The sequence below is a fragment of the Narcine bancroftii genome, chromosome 7 (assembly GCF_036971445.1).
Source record: "Narcine bancroftii isolate sNarBan1 chromosome 7, sNarBan1.hap1, whole genome shotgun sequence".
In the NCBI taxonomy this organism is placed as follows: domain Eukaryota; kingdom Metazoa; phylum Chordata; class Chondrichthyes; order Torpediniformes; family Narcinidae; genus Narcine; species Narcine bancroftii.
Genome location: NC_091475.1, coordinates 209,931,265 through 209,953,703, shown reverse-complemented (window position 1 = coordinate 209,953,703; position 22,439 = coordinate 209,931,265). Strand labels below are relative to the sequence as shown.

Here is a 22,439-nt window from a genome sequence, read left to right as displayed (position 1 = left end):
CCTCAGCAACTCTGTTTTTTAATAAAACTTACCCCAGCTGTCTCCCCTAATCTTCTACATGTGTCCTCTAGTGGCTGTTATTCCCACTCTAGGATACAGGTATTGGCCGTCCAATCTATCTATGCCTCTCATCATTTTGTAGACCTCGACCAAGTCCCCTCTCATCCTTCTATGCTCCAAAGAGAAAAGTCCCAGCTTTGCCAACCTTGCCTCATAAGACATGTCCTCCAATCTAGGCAATGCCCTGGTAAATCTCCTCTGCACCCTCTCCAGAGCTTCCACATCCTTCCTAAAATGAGGCAACCAGAACTGGACACAATTGTCCAAATGTGGTCTCACCACAGACTTATAAAGTTGCAACCTGAATTCTCTACTCTTAGCCACAATCCCCCTATCAATGCAGCCTAGAATCCCATAGGCTTTTAAAATTATCTTATCAATCTGGGCAACTCCCTTGAAGGGTGTATGGACATAAACCTCAAGATCCCTCTGTTCATCCACGTTCTTAATTAACCGACTGTTAACCCAAGTTTTATACACTCAACTTTTCGATTTGTCTGGCCAAAATGTATCACCTCCCATTTGTCTGGATTGAACTCCATTTGCCACTTGCCTGCCCAACCCTGCATCCTGTCAATGTCCCCTTACAACCTCTGACCACCTTCGCCATCTACAATTCCTCCAATCTTCGTGTCATCCGCAAACTTACTCACCCAACGTTCTGTATCGTCATCCAGATCATTTATAAAAGATCACAAAGAGTAGGGGACCGAGAACGGATCCCTGTGGCCCTCCACTAGTCACTGCCCTCCAGGTAGAGTACCTCCCTTCCACCACTACTCTCTGGGGTGGAGGCCTGATGGAAGTTGATAGAATTATGAGAGGTGCGGACAGTCAGAATCTTTCTCCTCGGTAAAAAATGTCACATGCATTTTAGGTGAGGAGGGAGCATTTTAAGGAGATGTGCGGGGCAGGTTTGTTTTTGACAGGGTGCCTGGTATTGGCTACCGGGGATTGTGGTGGAAACGCAGCACCGTGATATTTCAGAGGCTTCTAGATAGACAGATGATCACACGGGGGAATGGAGGGGTCATGTGCAAGCAGTAGAGTTTCAGTTTAATTTTGGCATCATGTTCGGCACGGACATGGTGGGCTGAAGAGCCTGTTCCTGAAAATAAAATTGGGGATTACGATTGACAACTTCAAGCTAAATGTAAAAATGGCTCTGCACAATGAAGATTTTGCTTCCTGAACACTTTTGAGTGTATTTTATGGATTTTGGGCTGATCATGAAAATCACCTTAAAATGTTCCTACCATGTACCCTTTTAAAAAAAAAACCTATCTTTGTGATTTCCTATCACATTTTAAACCTACCAGCATATTGCCCACAAAACGAGCTGTTCTGGTCAGTTCAAGCATGCCTGGGCATTCATTCAATGCAGGTATATTGTGGAAAATAGCGTGGAAGGCATTCAGATGTTTCTGAGAATGTTCTTGGCCATGACAGAGCACCAAACTGCATCCCAGCTGATCAACAGTGTGCTTCAAGCGTACAAAAACCAGCAAGCGCAACATGCCGTTGAAAATTCCTTTTCTGCATTCGCCCTTGGGCTTCTTCCCGGCTGATCTTGGTGCCATCAGTGGCGAACATGGGGAACATCACAACCGCAGGAAAGCGGCATCAGGGCAACTGGAATTCATCAGTGTTGGCCAAGACTGACAAGAGAGGCATCAGATGCTGAGTACAAATGAAAATCAGCAACAAAATATATTTAGGTCAGTTGAATTATCACAATTAAACACGCTAAATTCAATCAGTTAATTTAATGTTTCTCCAACCTCCTACATGAGACAGCACATCTGCAGTTATCTCAGGTTTCAGATTTATTGCAGGCAATGGTGGTACAAAAAACTGTACATATGTAACAATATAAAATATGTAAACAACTGATTGTGCAATACAGAGAAGAAGAAGAAACACAGAAAACCAAACTGTGAAAAGTCAGAGCCCTTAAATGAGTCTCTGGGTTTGTCGTTGAGGAGTCTGGTGGTGGAGGGATAGCGGCTGTTCCTGAACTTGGTGGGGCGAGTCTTGTGGCACCTAAACCTCTTCCCTGATGGCAGCAGCGAGAACAGAGCGTGTACTGGGTGGCATGGATCTTTGATGATTGCCGCTGCCCTCTGACAGCTGCGTTCCCTGTTCTCGATGTTGGGGGAGGGTTTGGCCTGTGAAGTCCTGGGCTGTGGTCACTACCTTTTGCAGGGCTCTACGCTCAGGGGTATTGGTGTTCCCGTACCAGACTGTGATGCAGCTGGTCAGCACGCTTTCCCCCACACCTCTGTAGAAATTTGTCAGGGTTTCTGGTGTCATGCCAAACCTCCGCAAACTCCTGAGGAAGTAGAGGTGCTGACGTGCTTTCTTCAAGATGACATTGGTGTGTTGGGTCCAGGAAAGATCCTCTGAGATAATGACTCCCAAGAACTTATATTTGCTTCCTCTCTCCACCTCCGATCCCCCAATGATCACTGAATCGTACACATCTGGTTTTCCCTTCCTGAAGTCAACAATCAGCTCCTTGATTTTGGTGGCATCAAGTCCGAGGTTATTGTTGGTGCACCATTCAGCCAAGTTTTCAATCATCCTCCTGTACGCTGACTCTTTGTCTCTTTTTATACAACCCACTACCGTGGTATCGTCAGCAAATTTGTAGATAGTGGTGATGGGTCATGGGTGAAAAGTGAGTAGAGCTGCGGGAGATTATGGAGGAGATGTTCTTACCAATCTTCACTGATTGTGGTCTGTAGGTGAGGAAAAGATCCAATTACCCAGTGGGGTGTTGAGCCCCAGGTCTTAGAGTTGAGGGGATGATGGTGTTAAATGCCGAACTATAGTCAATAAAGAGCATCTTTACTGTCCAGGTATTCCAGGGCTTCGTGTAGAGGCAGTGAGATGGCATCTATCTATTATATTGCCACAATAGGCGAACTGGAACGTATCCATGTCGCTGCTCGGACAAGAGCTGACGTGTTTCAACACCAGCCTTTCAACACTACATCACTGATGATGTGAGGGCCATTGGTCGATAGTCATTTTGGCAGGTTACCACATTTTTTGGGCACCAGAACGATTGACGCCTTTATGTCTTTGCGTTCAGCTTAAAATTGTCTGTCATAATCCCGTTTATTTAAAAAAAAAAAAAAAAAAAAAAAATTTGGGAACCAAACCTTTTGGGGAAAAATAATTATTGTCCAGTGTAATATCAGATGTGCTGTATCATGTAGGAAGTTGGAGAAACATTAAATTAACGTTGATTGAATTTGGCATGTTTAATCGCATAATGTGTTCGTTCAACTGACCTAAAAATGTTTTACTGATGATTTTCATCTGTACTCAGCATCTGATGCCTCTCATGTCAGTGTCCAACAATAGTTGGCCAGCATTGATAGATTCCAATTGCCCGGATGCTGCTTTTCCATGGTCACAATGTCTGGTGAAGGTTGAGAATCACTGCTCTAGACCCCAATTTCTCCTGAAATATTTGGCTTGAGAGATATTGTCATTGGCCCATTTCCTTTGGAGTTCTGAAACAGTGCACATAATGAGTCAATGAGGGACGATTCAAACAATGGTTTTCAAACTTTTTCTTTCTACCCACATCCCACCTTAAGCAATCCCTTACTAATCACAGAGCACCAATGATTACTTGGGGATTACTTAGTGGGATGTGAGTGGAAAGGAAAAGGTTGGGGACTACTGAATTATCAGGAAGCAACATTTTTGTTTTTTTGTGTTTATCAGTCAATGTTAACAAGGGACAAGCGGCCAGGGATGCTGTCTTATGGGGAGGTTGAACCTACCCACTGTGTTGATGGGTTTCGCAAAAGGCACCAGACCCCAGGAACCGCTGGAGAAGAATCCGCGGCCTCGGAAAATGCAGGGGGCAAATCCAATCAGCTTCTGGAACTTTCTCTGGATTGCCCGCAGCCAGCTGCCTTCTTCGAAGATGACCTGACGGTAGACCTCGTTCTCACCGAAAGCATACACAGGCACCAGATCAGCCCTGCAGAAAGGAGAAGTTTGGGAAGGAATGAACTTCCTCCCTGGTGAATTTTCAACACAGCAAAACCTCCAAAATGTTTACGGATGAGATTGGACAGGTTCATGGATAGGAAAGGTTCAGTGGGGCATAGACCGACAGCAGGTGAACAAGTCTAGCTTGGATGGACAGCCTGGAGTTTAGCATGGGAACAGGTCCTTCAGGCCTACCAGCTAGTCTGGCCAAACTAGTCCTATTTATGTGTTCAGTGGATATCACAGCAGAATGATTCGCATCCATGTGCCCATCTCATTGCCTCCATTGTACCCGCAGCTTCCTCTGGCATGGAAAACCTCTACAAGATTCATCCCTCAGTTTCCAACTCTCCAGGGTACAATGACCCAGCCTCTCCCCATCACTCCTGTCCCCGGCAATGTCCTGGTGAAAGCAGCAAAGGAACAGTTGGTGCAGCGGTTAGTGCAACCCAGCGCCAATGACCAGGATTGGAATCCCAAGCTGTAAGTTCTCCCCATGTCTGTGTGGATACCCCCCCCAAGGGACTCCGGTTTCCTCCCACCATTCGAAGTGTGCCAGGGGTTGCATGTCAATTGGGAGCAATAGGGCGGCACAAGCTGGTGGGCCGAAACAGCCTTTTACCGCGCTGCACACCTATATTTAAAAAAAACAATGAGAGAATGTGGCACAACCACCTCAACGTTCTCTCCCTACAGCTGATTACTGTGAAGTTCAACGAAAAAGGCTGCAAATGCTGGGAGGGGGGGGGGGGGGAAAGAGATCAAACGCAATGCACAAACATAGGGGAGAAACTCTGCAGGTCATGCAACATCCATAGGATGTGAAAGGTGACCAGTCTCTTCGACAAGGTAAGAGCATAAACAGCCTGAACAAAAAAGGCAGGGGGAAAGAAAAGAGAGAGCAAGGGGCAGAAGTACAGACTAACAGATCATTGGTGGATACAGGTGGGCGGGGAGGAGAGAGGGTAAACAAAGCTGAGAAGTGGATGGATGGGGGTTCCTCTCTGATAGGAGAGGGAAGGGATGGGCAACTGGAGGAAAGGAGACGGGGGAGGGAAAGAGAGAGACTCGGGGAAAATGTGCTAATGGAAATTGGAGGTCAATGTTAATGCCATCTGGTTGGAGACTGCCAAGATGCAAGGTGTTACTCTAATTTGGGGGCAACCATAGTTTGGCGGTGCATGGGGCCATGGACAGACATGCCCGTGTGGCAATGGGGTGTGGAATGGAAGTGGATAGAGCAAAGTTGCTCAACAAAACGATCCCCCAGTCTCTCCGACATGGACGAGGTTGCACCGAGAGGTTCACCGGGTAAAGGACCCCTGCAGATTCACAAAGTCAAGTGCAGCCAATCTCATACAGGACCACAATCACACAGGTTGAACCTCTTCTCACTGCACCCTTTGGGCAGAAGCCTGAAGGCCATCACCTTTAGGTTTAAGAATAGTTCCTCTCCAACAGCCATCAGGCTCTTGAACCACCCCCTTGTTACACTAATCTCTATCCCTACCCCTCTGTCTCCTTTGCTCCAGCTCCCCTCCTATCAGAGAGCTACCTTTTGCAGCTTCTTTCTATTCTACCCTCTCACCTGTCCCCCCCACCTCTTTATTCCCGCTTCCTGGCGAAGGGCTCAGGCCTGAGACGCTGGTCATCCTTCACTTCCTGTGGATGTTGCCTGACCTGCTGAGTTTCTCCGACATGCTTCTATATAGGAGCAACAGGAGGGTCCAATGCTCGACACAGGGTCAGCGGGGCCGGAGGGGGTGGAGTACGGCCAACACTCCTTACCCATTCTGCAGAGCGATCTTCACGAAGCCCTTGCGGTTCTTCAGGTTCACGACGTTGCTGCCTGGGCTGCACTCCAAGGACTCTGCTGCTCCACCAATAACAATGATCACGGCGTTGCCGGTGCCGTTCATTGAGAGCATGTAGTCGATAGCCTCCCTGGTCACCGGAAAGATCCCTAAGGGGACGGAGCAGTTTACTCATCAGAACCTCCAATCACAATACCACATGCACCCAAAGGGGGTGCTATGGCCTGCAGTCCCCTAGCCCCCTCCCAGAACTCCATAATGAGCCTCGGTCCCAGTCTCTGACCTGCACAGTGACAGGAAAGGCATTATTAAGGTGGGACAAGTCACAAGAATGTTACTGGGACATTTGAGTTATAAGGGAGACTGGCTAGCCTAGGATTTTTCTCCATGGACCTCAAGGCTGCCACATTATGGCTGTAACACATTACTGGGGGTGGTGCTTTCGACAGGGACTCTTAGTCCGGCATGTGGTTGTAAGAAAGAGGGTCGTGGGCAGTGCTTCCTCTAAATTTTAGGAGTTTGTGTACACAAAGGTCTGTGCGCACTGAATGCTTGTGCATGTATAAACTTGAAATTGTTTCAAGGTAATTTGGCACAGCCAATCTCTCATATTGGCATGTTTTAATATAAAACAAGGATGATTAACTACTTGTTTAACTGACTAACTAGTTAACAGAAACAGTTAGCCAAGAGATTTTTAATAAGTATAATTATTAATTACTACATTATTTTATGTAACTAAACTTCTGTGCAGACATTAATTTCCTTTATGCGCTGGCTGTTCAGTGGTTCTCAACTTTTTTCTTTCCATTCACATCCCACTTTAAGTCATTCCTCTGCTATCGGTGCTCTGTGGTTGCTTAAGGTGGGATGCGAGTGGGAAGGGAAGGTTGAGAATCACTGCTCTAGACCCAATCATTACTGAAATATTTGGCTTGAGAAAAATTGTCACTGGCCCATTTCCTTTAGAGTTCTGAAACGGTGCACATAACGAGTCAATGAGGGATGATTCAAACAGTGGTTTTCAAATTTTTTATTTCCACTCACATTCCACTTTAAGCAATCCCTTACTGATCACAGAGCACTTAGAGCATAGGGAATTACTTAAAGTGGGATGTGAGTGGAAAGAAAAAGTTGAAAACCACTGAGGGAACAGTGTTTATGGGTGCGAGGTCAGGAAGGTTTAGATCGTTGAGTAGGTTTATATGGGTTGTCATAAAATCGTGCGTCAAAGGGGTTGTTCTGTGTCGTAACTTTCTATTTTCCCCAGAGCAGCGGTGTCTCCAACGAGGGCACGAAGATGAGGGTGGGAGGGGATTGATGTAAAGAGGACCTGAGGGGACACGTTCTTCACACCAGAGGGTGGTGAGTGTGTGGCTGCCAGAAAAAGTGGCAGAGAGGGCTATCATAACAATTGTTCAAAAGACATTTCGAAGGATACACAGAGCAGAGAGGTTTAGAGCAGTGGTTCTCAACCTTCATTCTCTCCCTCCACTCACATCTTCTTCTTTGGCTTGGCTTCACGGACGAAGATTTATGGAGGGGGTAAATGTCCATGTCAGCTGCAGGCTCGTTTGTGGCTGACAAGTCCGATGCGGGACAGGCAGACACGGTTGCAGCGGTTGCAGGGGAAAATTGGTTGGTTGGGGTTGGGTGTTGGGTTTTTCCTCCTTTGCCTTTTGTCAGTGAGGTGGGCTCTGCGGTCTTCTTCAAAGGAGGTTGCTGCCTGCCGAACTGTGAGGCGCCAAGATGAACGATTTGAGGCGATATCAGCACACTGGCGGTGGTCAATGTGGCGGGCACCAAGAGATTTCTTTAGGCAGTCCTTGTACCTTTTCTTTGGTGCACCTCTGTCACGGTGGCCAGTGGAGAGCTCATACCGCCTTACTAACCACAGAGCACCTATGGCATAGGATATGGACCACGAGCAGGCAAATGAAACCAGCTCAGGTTAGTCAGCATGGATGAGTTGGGCTGAAGGGCCTTTTTCGCTGCTTATGAATGAACAGGGAGACTATGCAGCAATCTCCAAAACCTGGAATAGTATTTTCAGCCCCGTTAATTGTTTTTCCCTTTCAAATTCAATCAATTTATCAGCCTTGGTTCTGTAATAAGAGCATAAGAAATGGGAGCAGGAGTCGACCACTATGTAAAAATCTATCCAAACTTGTCATAAATATTTTACTGAGGTCACATCCATTGCTTCATTGGGCAACAAATTCCATCGATTCACCAACCTCTGGGAAAAGCAGTTCCTCCTCATCTCCGTCCTAAATCTACTACATCGAATCCTGAGGCCACGTCCCCTAGTTTTAGACTCGCCCACCAACAGACACAAATTGCCTTCCTCTATCTTATCGATGCCTTTTATAGTTTTATGTTTCTATAAGATCACCTCTCGTTCTTCTAAATTCCAGTGACTACAGGTCCAGATGCCTCAATCTCTCCTCATGGCCCAACCCCCACTCAGTCCGAGAATCAACCTGCTGAACCTCTTCTGCACCGCCTCCAAAGCCAGTCCATCCTTCCTCAAGTAAGGAGACCAGGACTGCATGCAGTTCTCCAGATGCGGCCTCACCAGGACCTTGTACAGTTGCAGCAGAGCCTCCCTGCTCTGAAATTCAATCCCTCTAGTGATGGCCAACGTTTCATTTGCCTTCTTGATAGCCTGCTGCCCCTGCAAACCAACTTTTTGCAATTCATGTACAAGCTCTCCCAAGTCCCTCTGCACGGCGGCATGCTGCAATCGCTTGCCATTTAAATAGTAGTCTAATCTTCCATTCTTCCTTCCAAACATTTACCAACATTGTACTCCATCTGCCAGACCCTTGCCCACTCACTTAACCTATCAATATCTCTCTGCAGACTCTCCATATCCTCTGCACAATTTGCTTTTCCACTCAATTTAGTGTCATCAGGAAACTTAGACACACGACCCTCTGTCCTCTCTTCCAGATCATTTATGTATAATGATCTGCTGAGGGCCCAGTACCGACCCCTGCAGCACCCTGCTCACCACCAATTTCCAACCAGAAATATACTCCTGTACCCCATCTCTCTGCTCTCTATTGGTTAACCAATCCTCTATCTATCGTCTTCCCACCCCCCCCCCCCCACAATTCCATGCACCCTCATCTTCTGTACAAGTCTTTAATGTGGCAACTTATCGAATGTCTTCTTAAAATCCAGGTAAACACCAGCTCCCCCCTATCCACCGCACTCATTATATCCTCAAAGAGCTCCAGTAAGTTAGACAAACAGGACCTGCCTTTGCTGGATCCATCCTACGTCTGCCTGATGGATCCATTTAGTTACATACGTCTCGACAGCTTCAAGCATTTGCCCAAACTACAGATGTTAAACTAACTGGTTAAAATTTCCCTGCCTTTTACCCAAATCCTTCATTGAATAGCGGTGTGACATTCGCCATCTTCCTGCCCAGAGGCCTGAGAATTTTGGTAAATTATCACCCACGCCTTGAATACACCTTCTGCCATTTCATTCAGCACCCCCAAGATGCATTCCATTGGGACCAGGGGGCTCCTCAACCTTTAGACCCACACTTTTGCACAGCGCAACCTCTTTAGTGATGGCTGTTGCATCCAGACCCTCACCTCCCATCCATAACATCAGAGATGTATACGACATACAACACGTTAACTACAAGAGTAGTCAACAGTTAAGAGAAAAACTAATAACAATTATTCAGTTACAGAATCACACAGCAGGGAAACAGGCCCTTTGGCCCAACTTGCCCATGCCGCCCAAAATGTCCCACCCACCCCTGTTCCACCTGCTTGCACTTGACCCCTATTCCTCTAAACCAGTGGTTCTCAACCCTTTTCTTTCCACTCACATCCCACTTTAAGTATTCCCTATCTCATCAGTGCTCTGTGATTAGTAAGGGATTGCTTAAGGTAGGAAGAAAAAGTTTGAAAACCCCTGTTTTAATCGTCCCTCATTGACTCGTTATGTGCACGGTTTCAGAACTCCAAAGGAAATGAACCCATGACCATTTTTCTCAAGCAAAATATTTCTGTAATAATTGGGTCTAGAGCAGAGGTTCTCAATGTTCCCTTCCCACCTTAAGCAATCCCTTACTAATCACAGAGCTCTGGTGACAGAGGGATTACTTAAGGTGGGATGCGAGTGGAAAGAAAAAGGTTGAGAACCACTGCTCTAAATCAGCCATTCCCAACCTTTTTGAGCAAAGTGTATGGGGGCGGCCACCTTCCCTGTGAAGCAGTCGTTTAGTTGGTTATTCAGTATCTACCCCCTCCAATACACCTTGGGGCCCTTCTTCAGTCCGTGCTCCTCCTTAAATGTGCTGCAGCCCTCAGTGGAGAGGGTGGGGGCATATCACCCCAATTGAGTATGGCTGCTCTAAACTCATCCTATCTACATGGCCATCCAATTTCTTTTCCTTAAATGTTGCAATCATACCTGCCTCGAACCCCTCCTCTGGTAGCCCACTCCACATACCCACTACCCTCTGTGTAAAATCGTTACCCCCCCCCAGGTTCCTGTTAAAGCCTCTCTCTCCCCCCACCTGTCCTTTGTAAGGGGTGCTGGGCAACACGAATGGTGATTCTTTTTCTGCCTTGAGGCAGACAGAAGGCAATTCCGTGTCGTATATGTTCTGTGCTATTGCATGACAATAAAGGGATCTTGGTCACTGATTCACCTACTCTGGGCAAAAGACCCTCTGCGAATACCCCTCCTGGTTTTGTCCACCTCTGTGAGATTCCCCCCCCCCATCCTCCTGCGCACTGAGGAACAAAGCCCCAGCCTGCTCCCTCTCCCAGTAGCTCGGGCCACCCCCGAGTCCTGGCGACATCCTCGTCAATCTTCTGTGCCCCCCTCTCTGGCTTGACAACATCTTGGCGCGGTGTCCAAAACTGAACCAAATTCAGCAATACTCCCAACGCTCAGAAAGTTATCGACATTTCCACCTGAGCCGGAGGTGGCTGCAGATTTCCCACATGAATTTAACGGTGATTTCCCTCGTTCTGGACCACTGCTCCAAGAGGGGCACGTAGGAAGGGCTGGCAGGTGGGACCAAATAGCCAACTCAAGATTCAATTTATTGTCAATGTCATAAAACCATGTCATTTAAACAAAATTGCTTTAAGCGCCTCTTACATTCAGAGAAAGAGAAGCAGAAGAGAGTACCCCCCCCCCCCCCCCCACCCAAGAGTGACAAATTGTTCATCAATTCATCTCCAGTGCCTCCGCAGCCATACAGTCAGCTAGTGGTGTATCACCACACTTCGGCACCTCCTTGTATCCCAGTTCCGATACCAGCCAGTCTCCAGCAGTCCGCGGCCCGGCGCGAGTCTCCCGACAGTGGTCTCCAGCAGTCCGTGGCCTCCGTGGGTTCCTTGCCCCGAGTTGCCAGCAGCCTGCCGCACACGTGAGTCTTTCAGCCACAGACACCCCCCCCCTCAGTGGTTCGCCGCTGTGGTCACCATCTCGTGGGTCGTCTCCTCAGCTTCTGCGATGGGAGGGATGGTTCCCCGCTTCCCCTGGAGTCTGCAGCTCCTCGTGGCTGCCGCCGGTCACCGGCGCTGCCATCTTGGGCACAGGCCCCGTGGGATTTTAAATAAAATTACCGTCAGCTCCTTTAACGGGCTGTTCAAAAGCTGTACGGAGCTGAGGGCAGTCGAGCAGGTGGTTGGACCTCGTGGGAGTGCTGTATCACCACTCCTCACTCTCCTTGGATCAGCACCAGTTGGAGCGTTGCTGTTACAGGAGTTCTGGCAATGCCGCTATTTTCACTCCAGTGTATTTTTAAAAATAGACTAATATTCCAAAAGCCTAGGTTTAAGGTAGAGGAGAAAGATTTAAGAGGTCTGCCTGGTTTGCCAGTTCCCGCCTTAAAGCAGCCTGTATGTACTCCCCGTGACCTGTATGGGTCTCCCCTGGGTGCTCGGTTTTCCTCCCATCCTCCAAACACATACTGGATTAACCATAGAACACTACAGCACAGAAACAGGCCCCTTCGGCCCTTCTAGTCTGCAACAAACTCTTTTTTTTTTGCCTAGTCCCACTGACCTGCATCCAGTCCATAGCCGTCCATACCCCTCCCATCCACGTACCTGTCTAAATTCCTCTTAAATGTGAAAACTGAGCCTGCATTCATCACCTCAGCTGGCAGCTCGTTCCACACCCCCCACCCCTCTCTGTGTGAAGAAGTTCCCTCTAAACTCTTCCCCTTTCACCCTTAACCCATCTCCTCTGGTTTGTATCTCACCTCCCCTCAGTGGAAAACATTGACTCTGTTTATCCCCCTTAGATACCTCTATAAAATCTCCCCTCAATCCTCGGTTCCAGGGAATAAAGTCCTAACCTGTTTAACCTATCCCTATAACTCAGTTCCTGAAGTCCAGACAACATCCTAGTAAATCTCTGCCCTCTTTCTATCTAGTGGATTGGACGGTTAATTGTGGGAGACTGGGCAGCACAGATTTCAATGGCTGGAGTCTGCTTTGATCCAGTTCTTAAATTTAAGTATACAGCACAGTAACAGGCCCTTCCAGCCCACGAGCCCAGGCTGCCCAAATACCTCCATTAACATACGTCTTGAAAACACAGACACGGGGAGAGGGCCTCGCAAGCATCGCTGGTTTCGAAACGGGGGGGGGGGGGGGGTCGCTGGTTAGTGTCACGCTACCTGCTGCACTCGCCGTATTACAAAAGTAAAGAACAAAGCACCTGGACGAAGCATACACAGAGATACTGGTCAAAGTGCTCAGAAAATAAGTGTTCGTGGCAGATAACACATCAGGTCCAATAAAAATTTAGATCCTATGAGTCAGATCTTACAGAAAACTTTACTCACATGACGACCATTCTCATGGGCAGGTACTTTTGTTGGTGAAGACAAATAAACAAGTCACCATCAACCAGAAGGTACCGTATTTGACAGCATACAAGACCAACAGGCATATAAGACCCATCCACCTCCCATTTCTGCCGGGAAAATTAAGAATTTTTAAAAAAAGTGCATTTATGGGTAAGTTGGTGAATGGGTTCCTCCTTGTAGATAACGTGAGTGTGCCTTCGCTCACCTCAATGGAAACCAGCCAAATTTGTCGATCCACCGCTCAGTGGAGCTCTTCACCCTGTTGGGCTGAGATACCCTGTACTTGCTTGTGGCCTCCTCACTCTCAAGCAACAGCAATGCGTCCTCCTGCCCGCAAGCGCTGACTGACTGACGAGCGCACCGGGAGGGAGAGAAGCCGGTCACCAGGGCAATGGGAAGGGCCCACTGTCAAGGGGAGCAGACGATCAATTCCTTGCTTTGAGGGAGTGCTGGGCCTCGGGGATCAGGCACCGTGCTGAGCCTTTGTTCAACAAGAACGACACCTCACCCCCCCGAGCAAATGAATGAAGCATGGGGTGGGTAGCAGTGAGTGAGGGGCCTGCCAAGCCGTCAGGCCACTCCCTCCCCTGCACCCCCGCTTGGGGGGCCGGGCTCGCCGAACAATGCCCGATTATCGAGGCCCAGCGCTCCCCTCAAAGCAAGTGATCGATCGTACCATTGGCTGTTTTTCCGGGGGTGGCGCAGTGGTCGGCCTTCTCTCCAGGGAGAGGACAGCGGCAGCTCCAGAAAGCACGGCCCACCGGAGAGAAGGACCCACGAAATTGCAGGCCCACTTCCTGGACAGCCGAAGGACCTCCACGAGCTTGAAGATGGGCAAGCAGCCTGCAACCTGCTCAATTTTAACCACATACAAGACCTAGGGGGGATTTTTGAGCCAATTTTTTTTTGGGGGGGGGAAGAAAAGTGGGTCTTATATGCTGTCATATATGTACTTTTGAAGCATCTCTGGTTGGATTCTACGTACAACCCTTTAGCTTTAAGGGGCATAGATAAGGTAGACAGACAGTACCTTTAACCCCAAGGGTGGGAGTAGCAAACGCCAGAGGTCGTCTGTACAAAGTTTAAAATGGTGGCACAGTTGGTGTAGCAGTTAGCGCAACGCCGTTACAGCGCCAGCGATCAGGACAGGGTTTTGAATCCCGTGCTGTCTGTAAGGAGTCTGTACGTTCTCACCGTGTCTGCGTAGATTTTCCCCAGGGGCTCCAGTTTCTTTCCACTGTGGGGTTCATTTCGGGGGGGGGGGGTTATTTGGGTGGCATGGGCTCAGGTTTCTTACTGTGTCTAAATTTAAATTTAAAAAGTGAAGGGACGAAAGTTTAAGGAAACGCCAGGAGCAAGTTACTTTGTACAATGAGAGTTGTGGGGGCCTGGAATGCCTTGCCAGGGGTAGTGGTGGAGGGTGGAACAACAGGACCATTTAAGAGCGTCTGAGCAAGGCGTATGAATGAAAGAAAAATAGAGGGTTTTTTGGGGGGTGGGTGGGTTGGCACAATATTGTGGGCCGAAGGGCTTGTAACATTCTAGGTTTTTCTCTCAGGTGAGAGATAAGACTGGATGTTGGACATTACACTCAACGTGGTACAGGCTAAAGTGCAAGTATATTCACTGAAGAGCACGTCTGGAACTGGGAGTGGTCATTCCGAATAGATTAGATGTTTGATGCCTTCACTCTGGCAATGCAGAGTGCAGGCAAGCAGAGGTCATCACTTTGCAATGTTCTGGTGAGTTAGTGCTTTACAGCACGTTACCACCCAAATAGACCCAATTAACCTGCAAATCCCATACGTTCTTGAAGGGTGGGAGGAAACCGGAGACCCCTGGAGGAAACCCACGCAGACAAGGGGAAAACGTACAACCTCCTTGCGGACAGCGCCAGATTCGAACACGGGTCGCTGGTGCTGTGATGTCCTGCTATCCCTGACATTAACCGTGCCACAATTTCCCAGGCTGACTATCTGAGGTGGTCCCTTTTTGCCTGCATTTGGCCCACTTCCCTCTAAACCTTTCCCTATTCTGACTAAATGTCTCTTGAATGTGGTAAATTGTACCCACTCCTGAAGCTCGTTCCAGACACGAGGTCCCCTCTGAGTGGAAAAAGTTGCCCATCGTGTCCCTTGTAATTCTCTCCCCTCTACTCTTAGAATCAACTACTCTGGGTCTCCTGAACGAATCCCTCACTACACTTACTATGTACTAGAACATTACAGAAGGGTACAGAACCTTCTACCCAAAATGTGGTGCTGATCTATATAAACGTGCTAAAAAAAAAAGACTAAACCTTCCCCACCTCATGGCCCTCTATTTTTCTTGTACTTGTCCAAGAGCCTGTTAAACATCCATAGTACATCTAAAAGCCTCTCTGCATCTATCCTGACTAAGCATGCCCAGGCCTGACTGACCAAAACAACTCTGTGGGCAATATACTAGTAGACTTATAATATGACAGGAAATCACAAATACAGATTATATCTTTAAAAAAAAGGACTCGATAGGAAAAATTTAAGGAGCCCAAAATCCACCAGGAAGCAAAATCTTCATTGTCCAGCGGGAGATAAACTGTCCTTGAATCTGGTTTGTGATTTCAAGTTATTTATCTCTTTCTCGGTGGAAGGGCATGTAACCGGAGTGGGGTGGGCACTTTAACACCTTGGGAACTTTCCAGAGCAGCAGGTACCACAGACCATACCTCTCTGGCCCCAGGGTATGAACCAATCCGACGCAAGCACAGGTTCACACTATCCTGGAGTGGGTGGAGGAACACCACGTCCATTGGTCAGACTGGGAGATCGCCTCACTGAGCCCCTTCGCTCTGCCCGCATCGATGACAGGGATCTCCCAGAGGCCAACCATTTTTAATTCTGTGCCCCATTCCTGCGCTGACACATCGGCCCACGGCCTCGTGCACTGCTAGACCAAGGCCACCTGTGAATGTGAGGAGCGACACCCAATATTCCGTCTGGGACGGCATTAGCATCGACTTCTCCGGTTTCTTCCAGCCCCCACATTTTTTTTCAAAAAACTTCAATCACGGTGTCTGCAGGCTTCCATTCTTTTTTTGTCATTTGTCACTCACCACCACTCATTAAATAATCCCGCAGGATTGGCATCCTGAAGTTGCCGGCCAGAGTGGCCAGGGAAGGTCGAATTCCAGGAAACTTTTTGGAAAATCCGGTTGCTTCAGTTCCAAAGTTGCAAAAGGCTCCAAAGCAGAAGATGCCGTGAGGGTGGTAACCAAAAATATAGTTCCGGCTGTTGGCGAGATTGTAAGTCTTCACCAGCTGTGACAGGAGAGAAAACAAATGCACGTTAGGAGATCGCTCGGTCCAGCACCTCCTCTCCGTCAGCAACAAAAGCGACCTCCCTGTAGCCAACCATTTCAATTCTGAATCACACTCTCAAGATCACACGGCCTTTCCCACTACCCCACCCTGACCACCCGCAGATTGGAGGAACAACACCTCATTTTTTCGTCTGGGCACTCTCCAACCCCAGGGCATGAACAGTGAGTTCAGTGCATTCCACTAATCAGCTTGCTGCCCCCCCACCAACTAGTTTTTACTTCCTACTTTCTCTCTCCACCTAACCTAAACTCCCCCCCCTCACTATCATCTCCCACCCTCACCACCCCCCCCTTCCCCCTTTTGTTCAGACATCTCTCATGTTCCCCCAAACCTCGATGAAGGGCTCAAGTCCAAAATGTTGGAGATGTATCTTCACCTTTCCTACATCAAGGCACTGTTTGACCTGTTGAGTTTCTCCAGCATTTGTGTGTTTTTTTAACTTGACCATGAGTGTCAACGGAATCCTGTGTTTTACCCCCAAACAAATGCACAAAGTCTATTGCCCAAACACAGGCCAGTAAAGCACAGCCTTTACAATATCTCTGCTGAATACCCAATTTAGACTAAAACTGCGGTTCGCACTTGATCCACATCCTCCCCCATTATATTCATTTGTCTGCCGAGAAGCATCGTAAACACTATTGCTTCCACCACTACCCCTGGTAGCTGTTCCAGGTAACCACAGCTCCCTGTGTAAAATAAATTGCACTGCGCTCGAAAATCATCGAGGACGCCTTCCACCCCGCACATAGCATCTTCCAGCTGCTCCCGTCGGGGAAGAGATCCAGGATCAGAGCCAGGACCACCAGGCTGAGGAACAGCTTCTTCCCACGGGCAGTGAGATCGCTGAACGACCAAAGGAACTGGTCACATGAACTAACCGAGACTCATATGTACGAAACTAATATTTATTTATTTGTAGATATGAATTCTTGCCCTACATATGTATTATTTGTCTGTATGTGTGTTAAGTCCAGAGAACGTTGATTCGTTGGGTCGTATTTATACAATCAGATGACAATACACTTGACTTGAGCCTTTTGAACTCTCTTGCCAACCTCAAACACATTTCTCCAGGGCAGCCAGACTTAAAATCAGAATTTTTTGTCACGAAATATGTTGTTTCGCCACAAGCGGTTATGGAGGCCAGGTCATCGGGTGTATTTAAGGCAGAGATTGATAGGTTCATGATTAGCCAGGGTATCAAAGGTTATGGGGAGAAGGGCAGGCAGTGGGAATATGGATCAGCTCATGATTGAATGGTAGGGCAGATTCGATGAGCTGTTTCTGCCCCTACGTCTTATGGTCTCAAACATCGCAATGGTCTAAGCAAATCTTAAAGCTAGGAATTACATTTAAAAAAAAATCCTTTAGAGCAAAAGTAGAGAAAGGGATGTAGTGTCTGTGGCTGAGGGCAGAGGGGAAGAAGCTGTCTGTGTCAGCTTCAGGCTCCTGTACTTCCTTCCCGATGGTAGCAGTAAGAAGCGGGAATGGCTGGGTGGTGGGGGTCCTTGAGAAGAGGCTGTTTTTTCTTTTGGTGGGGAAATATAGGTCGGCACAACATCTTGGGTTAAAGGGCCTGTACTGAGCTGTAATATTCTGCAAAGACACCACATCTTGTAGACGTCCTTGATAGGGTAAAGAATGATGCGCATGATGGCGCTGACCAAGTTCACAACCCTTTGTAGCCTGTTCCTGGCCTGTGCATTGACACCTCCACACCAGACAGTGATGCAACCGGTCAGAATGCTCTCCAGGCTACACCTGTGGATATTTTCAAGAGTCTTTGATGACAGACCAAGTCTCCTCCAACTCCTAACGAAATATAGCCGCTGGCGACCCTTCTTCATGATTGCATTGACATGGAGGCTCCAGGATAGAACTTCAGTGATGTTGACATCTCAACTTTTTTGGCTGTTTCTCTCTCCCTCCCCCCCACCCCACCCCACACCCCCCCCACCCCACCCCACCCCCCCCCCCCCATCTCCACCCCACTGGGGGTTGGGTCATATGGTTGCTTTAGGATGTGGGACATTTTAACCACAGGAAACAGACCCTGACTGTGCACCCTGTCAATGGCTCTCAATTTCAACCTCTCCCCAGACCTCATGATCTCTAATCCAGGTAGCATCCTGGCAAACCTCTTCTGTTCTCTTAAAAACCTAGAAGACTAACCTTTGGCCCATCCAGTCTGTGCCTAGTCCCCATGACCTGCAACCAGTTCATAGCCCTCCCTTCCATCTACCTGCCCAACCAAAGATCCTAATAGTTAGGTAAAGCAAAACTCTGCTGGATCAACCCTGCAGGTTGAGCAGCGTCATTTGGAGAAAGTGAATGGTCACCATTCTGGGCCAGAACACTTCATCAAGGACAACTTACTCAAAGTTGGCACAATTTGATGAGACATGGCAGGAGAGTTGTAATCTGTATACACAATCCTCACATTGAGGCCTATCTGTTACTGCAGGTGAAGGGTCAGTCTATCAAATGTAGGGCATCCCCTTAGTACAGAGATGCAGAGTAATTCCTTCAGCCAGATGGTGGTGAATCTGTGGAATTTGTTGCCACAGGAAGTTGTGGAGGCCGGGTCATTGGGTGTATTTAAGGCAGAGTTTGATAGGTTCTTGATTATCCAGGGCATTGAAGGTTATGGGGAGAAGGCCGGGCAGTGGGGCTGAGTGGGGAAATGGATCAGCTCATGATTAAATGGCAACGAAGACACGATGGGCTGAATAGCCTATTTCTGCCCCTATGTCTTATGGTCTCAAACAACGCAATGGTCTAAGTACGTTCCTTCCAACAAAAGGTTACATTTCAAAAGGCTGAGTCATTGCCTGTGGTGATTCATGCAACTGCTCTGGTCCACAAGGCAAATTGCTGTCCACCTTCTCAAGGGGTAATTTCCAGAGGTGCACTGTGCATACCGATTAATTGCGTCGCAGCCGGATTTGGAAACTCAAGTGTCGAGGAACACAGAAGGCTGTAGAAAGCAACAAATCCATCACAGACTCCGATGTCCTGTTCATCAAAGGCGTCTACGTCATTGAAAACATCCTCACTAGCAGGTTATGCTTAATGAGATGTGTTTTTTGTCACCAAAGACTCTTGCAAATTTCTACAGGTGTACCAACCCCAACCAACCAATTTTCCCTTGCAACCGTGTCTGCCTGTCCCACATCGGACTTGTCAGCCACAAACGAGCCTGCAGCTGACGTGGACATTTACCCCCTCCATAAATCTTCGTCCGCGAAGCCAAGCCAAAGAAGAGAGACCATGGGGAGCATTCTGACTGATTGGGTTGCTGTCTGGTTACGGAGGTGCCAACGCATAGGCCGGGAACAGGCTACAGAGGGTTGTGAACTTGGCCAGCGCCATCATGGGCACCACTCTTCACTCAGTCAAATACATCGACAATAGGTGGGACCTCAGAAAGCAACCTCTGTCATCAAGAACCCCCACCACCCAGGCTATCTCCACTTCTCACACTTCCATCAGGAAGGAGGTGCAGGAGCCTGAAGACGAACACCCCTACGGGACAAAAAAGCAGCTTCTTTCCCTCCGCCATCAGATTTCTGGACGGACAATGAACCAAAGACACCACCTCACTTTCTGCCTTTTTTTGCACCAATTTATTTATTTTTAAAAAAAATGTAATTTATAGCAAAATAACTCATTTTGTGACACACGTTCACGACAATCATTTTGATTCTGTGAGACACCAGCTCATGAAGGACCTCCATCGCCTTGGCCACAACCTCTTCTCACTGCTGACTTCGGGAAGAAGGTACAGAAGCCTGAAGACCAGCATCTCTAGGTCCAAGAAAAGTTTTTATTCAACAGTTATCAGGTTCTTGAAGCTCCCAGTACCACCCTATCCATAAACTACTCTGGGACCACCAAAAGATTTGTTTGCATTACTGAAATATATTTTCCCTTGCACTAACTACAACTGCAAACATTTATCTATCCTTTTACCTTCATTGCCTGTTTTCTGTCTTGGGAGTTTGTGATACCATTGTGGTTGGGGCAACTTGCATACCTGTGAAGGTGAAGGAAGTAAGAATTTCGGTGCACCTGTACACTGTACTTGCGCATGTGATATTAAACTCTCATCAGCTGGGATTCCTGGTAGTGTGGAAGAGCAGAGGGATCTGGGTGGGTCCATGCCCGCAGATCCCTGAAAGTTCCCTCACAGGTAGACAGCATCGTTAAGAAAGCTTATGGGGCGTTAGCTTTCATAAGTTGAGGGACTGAGTTTAAGAGCTGTGAGATAATGATGCAGCTCCACAAAATTCTAGTTTGACCAAACCGTGCACATAACGAATCAATGAGGTACAATTAAAACAGAGGTTTTCAAACTTTTTCTTTCCACCCACATCCCACCTTAAGCAATCCCTTACTGATTACAGAGCACTGACGGCAGAGGGAATACAGAAAGTGGGGTGTGAGTGGAAAGAAAAAGGTCAAGAACCCCTGTTTTAATTGTACCTCATTGACTCGTTATGTGCACGGTTTCAGAGCTCCAAAGGAAATGGGCCAATGACCATTTTACTCAAGCAAATTATTTCAGTAACAATTGGGTCTAGAGCAGTGATTCTCAACCTTTTGCTTTCCACCCACATCCCACCTTAAGCAATCCCTTACTGATCACAGAGCACTGAGGGCAGAGGGATTACTTAAAGTGGGATGTGAGTGGGAAGTTAAAGGTTGAGAACCACTTTACTGCTTTCCACTAGGCCCTGCTCACCTTTTCTTTCCCTTCCCCCCCTTTTCCTGTCTTTCCAGTTCTCCTACCCACCCAGTCATCCCCCCCTTCACCTCTCATTGTTGTTGTCCCCTCTCTCCTTTCTCCACCTATCACCTCCTGCTTTTGCCACCCCCTCCTTCCCCCCCCTCCTACTCTTTTGTTCGGATGCTTGCTACCATTTTCTCACACCTTGATGAAGGGCTCAAGCCTGAAACGCCAGTTCTGTATCTTCACCTTTGCTACATGAAGGACACTGTTGGACCTGCTGAGCTTCTCCGGCATTTTGTGCATTGTTTTTTTAATACCTACCAATGCACAGTGGCATAATGTCCTATTTAAGCTTGGAGAAAATTAGATGCAACATTTAAGATAGGAAGTTTCAATTTGACAGTTCTGGAAATTCTTTGTCCAATGTCTGGAGGTCGTCATCAGAGTCAGTTTCCCATTACTTTTTACAAATGTTTCCTTGATTAGAGGGAGGGGGTCGATAAGATTCATTTTTAATCAATTTTTATTTGGATTAATTTGGCAAATATGGGTTTAATATGGTTATCATAGATTCATTCAAGATCTTGTCCCTCCTGTGGATCAAGGAACTGTTGAATTGGTTTTTTTTAATGCTTAGTTAATTTTGTGCCTGTCTCTTTAAGAGAACTATTGTTTGTAGTGTTACCATAGTGACTATGATGTCATAATATCCACCCAGGCTAACAGCTTGCTCTCATTCTACAAGATGTGAAGGAAGCATGAGCTCGAGAAATTTTTCTTTGAATTTTTGCATCTCCTTAAAAACCTTTTATCATTTGTATCTTTATCTACATTTTATATCTCTATCATACAGTAAATACTTTGTTATTCACCGTTGTGAAAGTCTTGTTGTGAAGCTATGCAAAATGTTTATCTGTTTTATCAACAAATTAAAACTACATTAAGTAACAACCACAGAGTTTGATTTGTTGGATGAAAGAGATCAAAATTCGGGAGATCGCAGCTCATGTTTTGGAAGATGATACTTTGAAATTAGGATATATTAGAAGAAGGAAAGTGTGACTATACTAATGTAATTCCTTTTTTTAAAAATTGTATGTAGACGAGATGACTTGTTATGCATTTTTTCTTAAATTTTATATGTTAAACTCAATAAAAAAAAATAATTTAAAAAGGAAGAAAAGACCACACTTGGAGACCTGTGTCCAGTTCTGGTCACCTCATTATAGGAAAGGGTTCAGAGGAGATTGACCTGGATACTACCTGGTTTAGAAAGTTTGCATTATGAGCAGAGATTAAGGGAGCTTGGGCTTTACTCTTTGGAGAGAAGGAGGGAGAGAGGAGACATGATAGAGGTATATAAGATTTTAGAGATAGCGTGGACAGCCAGGGATTCCCTCCCAGGTCGTCACTGCTCAATACAAGAGGGCATGGCTTTAAGGTAATGGGTGGGAAGTACAAGGGGAGGGTATTAGAAGAAGGTTTTTTCCACCCAGAGAATGGTTGGTGTGTGAAATGCACGACATGGGTCGGGGGTGGAGGCATGTGAATTTCAAGATATTGCTAGACAAGCCGATGGAGTGTTATGT

At 47.2% G+C, this 22,439-nt stretch overlaps 1 protein-coding gene across 1 annotated transcript in view; it reads right to left on the bottom strand.

Moving 5' to 3' along the window:
- The window catches only part of dgat2 (diacylglycerol O-acyltransferase 2), an 84,221-nt gene that overhangs the window by 6,315 nt on the left and 55,467 nt on the right, over positions 1–22,439 (bottom strand). Inside the window, exons 5-7 of the mRNA XM_069892156.1 lie at positions 15,848–16,052; positions 5,863–6,037; positions 3,861–4,063 (exon numbers count right to left, since the gene is read on the bottom strand). Of these exons, the coding sequence (XP_069748257.1) occupies positions 3,861–4,063; positions 5,863–6,037; positions 15,848–16,052 (583 nt within the window). The remainder of the gene's footprint in view (positions 1–3,860; positions 4,064–5,862; positions 6,038–15,847; positions 16,053–22,439) is intronic.